The following is a 5,412-nucleotide window of genomic DNA, read 5'->3' as shown; positions in this document are numbered from 1 at the left end:
ATATATATATATATATATATATATATATATATATATATATGTCTTTACAGATACAATGTACTTGCCTTGTATAAAATATGGATTAAAAAAATGTGTACTGATAAACATTTCCATTTCTCTAGCTAAAATGTAAACAGTGACATAAGAAATAAAACTATGTGTGCTTCTTACATCTTCCGTGTAGTTGATAAATTTTATTTTACTGGACAGCAAACTAGAGAGATCACGTCCCATATAACCAAGGCCTTCCTCTCCTCTTACTCTCTACCCAACAAAAGCACATCTCTTTTATGAGGCCCTTCTGGGCAAAGTTCATTTTGTTTTTCATTTTTTGTATCTCTTTAGATGGCCAGTACCTAGCATATAGTAGATAAGCCCTCAAAACATTTTCTATCTTGACTCAACATTCAAAGAAATCAGAAAAACTGTCTTATTCTGTTCCCAACTATGATATGCACTACATTCAAAATACTACATCCAAAGATTAAGGAACAACAACTGAACACAGACATGAAGACAGAAATACATATAGAGAGATTATAGCTAAAATTCTGATGGTAATTGCTTACCTTAAATCTTGGGAACTGACTGCCTTGTATTTTAGCTTGCTTGTCAGGCACTTTTATGGTAGCTACAGAGGGCAAGTGGCTGATAAAACATTCTTAAAAAGTTACTTGGTTCAAAAGCCCATAAACTTGTAACCCTGAAAAGATTCTGAAATGCATGAATAGGTGAATAGGTAACTCAGCTCTATATGGGATATTGGTTCCTGAACTTTTTGTTTTTTATTTTTTGTGGAGGAAGGGAGGGAGGGAGGTTGGGTGGCGGGGGGGTGGGGGGGGTGGGGAGGGAGGATCTTAAGCGGGCTCCACATGCAGCATGGAGCCTGACACAGGGCTGGATCCCATGACCCTGGGATCATGACCTGAGCGGAAATCAAGAGTCGGACGCTCAACTGACTAAGCCACCCAGGCGTCCCTCCTGAACTCTTTATCAATCCTACATGCAAAAGAAATGCTATAAAGGACTGCATATTTATTTTGATACAGATATTAATGCTTCTAGAAAAATAAAATATTTAAAAGGACCAGAAGCCAACATTCTTCTTTACCAAAAAATGTATAGTATGGAAAGTGTATTTTAATATGTCAGATTGTGTTTTAATCAGCTAGTGGAGATATCTCACTTCCTTCTCTTTGTTTTTTATCCTATCAGAAGGATATTTAATATTTACTGTTGGCAGGTCTGCAATGTCTGCCTCTAACAGGATGTCAGGAATCTTTTCCATTCCCCCAACACACACGTGCTGAACTCCCGCTCGAAGTGAGTTTTCTATGCCCCTGCATTATTCTCCATAGTCAGTTCTGACTCATCAAGACTTTATCATCCTCAAAATCCGTATTTATACCTGTTAGGATTTCATGTAATGGGGAGAAGATTATAAATACTGAATCAGTTCTCCACACAAGCATATCAAGGGTATTTTTCCAATCATTCACTGCTTAGCAGAGATAGAATTATGCCACAGTCTATAGAATTCTGTAAGAGCCGAAGGGCCACGTCACTGAGACACTTCTTGGCTCCACAATGAACTGATTCAGAACCCAGCTGCAAAGTCACTCACATGTGCCAAGAGAGGTTTTGAGTACTCTTTGGGACCCACCCAACACCCAAACAATGATTTAAACAAAATGAAAACAAAACAAAACAGGCTGACTGGCTCCAACACTCCCAGCTCCATCCTGTAGGAAGAGTAGGAAAAGGGCTAGAAAAAGATGTGAGGGTTAGCCTCGGGATTTCCAGGTTATTTTCATTTTCTGAGTGTTAAAAGTATAAAATAGAATCAAATTAAGCCTGAACACACGGGCCTGCTTACACATCTGACAAAAGAGTTTACCATTCTCATTACACCATGTGCTACCACAGGGTTATTTTTATTATTTAAAAAATCTCCAACCCAGTAGTCAAAATGCAGTGAAATAAGTTTACCCCATGCTCCACACCCTGCATCCTCTTATTTGTATCAGATATTAAAATGATAATCCATTGCCTGTCCAAAGAGCACTCACCTCATTGTCCGACTCCACGAGAACTTGATCATATTCACTAAGCGCTACTAGAAACATGATAGAGGTGACATTTTCAAAGCAGTGTATCCATTTTCTTCTCTCTGACCTCTGGCCCCCTACATCGACCATTCTGTAAGGTTAACAATATTTATATTAATAGCATATAAAGAAAAAAATTCAACATAAATATAGCTTTACTTATACTCTTAGGAAAAAAACACTCTCTAAAGAGAATGGTCATCCAAGTCAATTCAATTACTTATTAAACATCTACTAATTTTCTGTTACCTAACAGTCAAAGTCAAGACATTCCGGGTAATAAGCCGCTGTGGCTACAAGAAAGTTATCTGATGTGTATGAAAATGATAACTTTGCAAAAAATCCGGGACTGAAGTCAAGCAAAATGGTGTTTTACCTAATCGTGCACAGAAGAGTCAGGAACAAAATATGGTTTGTGGTAAGCTATAAGGGCAAGTACTGACTTCAGTTTCTTTTTCTGTGAAGTGAGAATGAAGATCCTGTGTATTTCTCAAGGACACTAGAAAGGACTGTAAATACATTTAAAAGATACAAGATGCTATGTATTTCAATATGGGTCTGTGTGATGCTTCAACTAAGTGCAAACAGGACTCCACTGACACTTTATCCAAAGGGTATTGTGACTTGCTTTCTCCTTCCAATATTGGCAATAATTTGGGACAAGTCCAGTCATGTTGGGTAACATGACTCAACTGGCCTTATGCACAAACCAACTTGTTAACCTGCTACAAGTCAGGTGTGTAAAATGTCACGATGCTGTAAGAGGCATCATTCGAACTCTTTCAAGGATGTGTTTTTAACACAACTGTGTGCTAGTTACTAGTTAGGAACCACCAACGACATCAATTAATTTGAGTGTTAATGTTCATATGAAAATATCAAGCAATACTTGGTACCGAATCCAAGTTGCTTCAAACTGTTCCATCCGTATCTCAACTAACACGTGCACCACATTTGTGGGATAAAATGCTATCAGAGAATGAAACCTTTAGGTACACAAGTTTGAGAGTAGGGCTCTTTGAGCATTTCTTAAAAACTGCAGTTATTCCTGGTGTCTCTCTGCCTCCAAGCATTAAACATAAACTAAGAAATCGAGGATCGTCTAGGGACTGCTTCTAAAAGTTCTCTAAGGCAAAGAGGAGATATTTAAGGGGCAAAGCAATGGATTCAGGGAGACCTATAAACTATGGACATCAAAACTAAAATTCTTAAGTTTTTAGAAATATTAAATTCTAGCTCTTTCCCCATGCCAAACAAACAATTCACTATTCACTCACATGAAATCCTCATTCTATAAAACCCTGCCACTCTGAGCCCTGTAAGATGCTTCTGATGGTGGCACAGAATTACTCTTCTTGGCCATTACTTTTACTGTGGTGGCAAAAAAGTCCTCTACAGCTAGTGTACGTGGTGTAATAAAAACGAGATGCTTCAGAATTCATTCATAATTATCAAACAATGAGGAGATGAAAATCTCTACGAAATGCCCTACATTTTCTGAAAGTATTCTGTCATACAGTTATAAGAGGAAAGAAATTTGGGTGTTCCCCATGAAAGATCTTTAAACGCTATGAACTCAAAGCTTAAGTGATCCAGAATGCTGGAACTATAAGGAACGCTGGCGATCATCTAATGCAACCATTTTAGAGATGAAAAAAAGGAGGTTCAGCAATATTTCCAAAACATCACCCCCTTTACAGATATGTCTATGAGTGTGGCATTTGGCGGTCAGGCATAACTGTAGGGCAGAGACTGATTCGACTAAAGTCCAGAGTACTTTGTCAGGGAATGACAGACAGCCTGCTCATCTGAACCACTGTGGAGTCACTCAGGTCACATTAACTCCTATTTCACACCCCTGTAGTGTATGTAGTTGTCTTCAATGGCATAGGCTTCCCCAAAGAACTCAACTCTCTGTGCTCAAAGACATATTCACACGGTTTCATTTCTCAAAGCACAATGTGGTTTGTATTCTAACTAAAAGTACAACCGAGTGATTAAATGAAAGCATATTATTTTTCTCTTCTTAAAAAAAATATGAGAACACTTCTGAAGTATTAGCCACACAGAACAGTAACAGAAATTTTCATTCTTTTTTCCTACATACATTTAGACTGGGCTAACCAATCCATTTTCAAAATAACATATTCTGAAATTTTTCAAGCAAGTTATTTTAGGAATATGAAACACCCCCTATTGTTATTGCAACTGAAAAATTTTGCATTGGTACCAGCACGCTTGGGAAACAACACGAAAGCTTGTGATAGTATATAGTTTCTATTATTAGTAGGGTCATAAAATCATTCATATATTATACAAATCTAAAAATCTATCCTCACAGTTAAAATGATTCTCAAAGAGTAATAGGATCAATGTTTAAGTGACTGATTTTGTTCAACCCCCAGCAAACTAAGATTTCATTGATTTCTTTGTGATCGAATTTGAAATGAGAAACCTGCCCACACACCTTTCCTCTACTTCCTCTTTCTGGAACACGTTATTTTATTTGTGTGTCTAATGATAATAATTGGTATAAAGGTGATATTGTTTCAAAGTCTACAACGGATTTCAGTATTTGTAGAGTTCACCAAATGTACTCAAGGCATAGGAGCTGGAAGGTGGGTTTTATGGACTCATTTACTACCTGAAAATGACACTTTGTAAGTCAAAGGGGTATTCGATGATCCCTGTGGTGGGGACTCGAACTCTAAGCACATCTTGTTGCGTAGGCAGGTAGGCAGGGTCGGCAACACGGTCCAAGTCATTAAGATAGCTGGAGGAGGGAAGACACAATGAGAAGGTTAGGACACCATCAGGCCAAATCTGCCTATGGAAATGGAAGGGCAAAAATAAATCCTAACAGGTAGAGAAGAGAAAGAAAAATTTCATCAAGTGACAGAGAAATCTGGAAAGTTGAAAGGTAAAGTCAACCTTCCATTAGTCACAGCAAGGTTACCCATCTATGGATTACTTGCTTCACAGGCTTTCTGATGCCTTCTCTTACTATCAGAACCCATACAAAAAGTAGAGGGGGAAAAGAAAAGAAATTCAATGAGCCTTCTACCTTCTACTTGTTTAGCAGGTCTGATGGGTAAAGCAGGAGGTTAAAGCGAATAGTTTTTGAATTATTTACATAAATTTTATTTGTCTATTTGTATAAATAAACAGATAACAGTTACATATGAGGTCAGGATATATTCATATATAAGACTTGCTTGGCCCTGGAGAGGATGGGCACAGATATGGTTTCAAGCATATATATTTATATTTATATTTATATTTATATTTATATTTATATTTATAT

General features: G+C 37.4%; 1 protein-coding gene across 2 annotated transcripts in view; it reads right to left on the bottom strand.

Moving 5' to 3' along the window:
* The window catches only part of LOC121013601 (guanine nucleotide-binding protein G(q) subunit alpha), a 322,834-nt gene that overhangs the window by 81,166 nt on the left and 236,256 nt on the right, over positions 1-5,412 (bottom strand). For both annotated transcript variants that reach the window (XM_040449302.1, XM_040449301.1), the window contains exons 4-5: positions 4,753-4,881; positions 2,070-2,199 (exon numbers count right to left, since the gene is read on the bottom strand). In XM_040449302.1, the coding sequence (XP_040305236.1) occupies positions 2,070-2,199; positions 4,753-4,881 (259 nt within the window). The remainder of the gene's footprint in view (positions 1-2,069; positions 2,200-4,752; positions 4,882-5,412) is intronic.

The sequence above is a fragment of the Herpailurus yagouaroundi genome, unplaced genomic scaffold (genome assembly GCF_014898765.1).
Source record: "Herpailurus yagouaroundi ecotype Mexico unplaced genomic scaffold, PumYag 199, whole genome shotgun sequence".
NCBI lineage: Eukaryota > Metazoa > Chordata > Mammalia > Carnivora > Felidae > Herpailurus > Herpailurus yagouaroundi.
The sequence above is the reverse complement of the archived record's forward strand: the minus strand, read 5'-3'. Positions and strand labels throughout refer to the sequence as shown.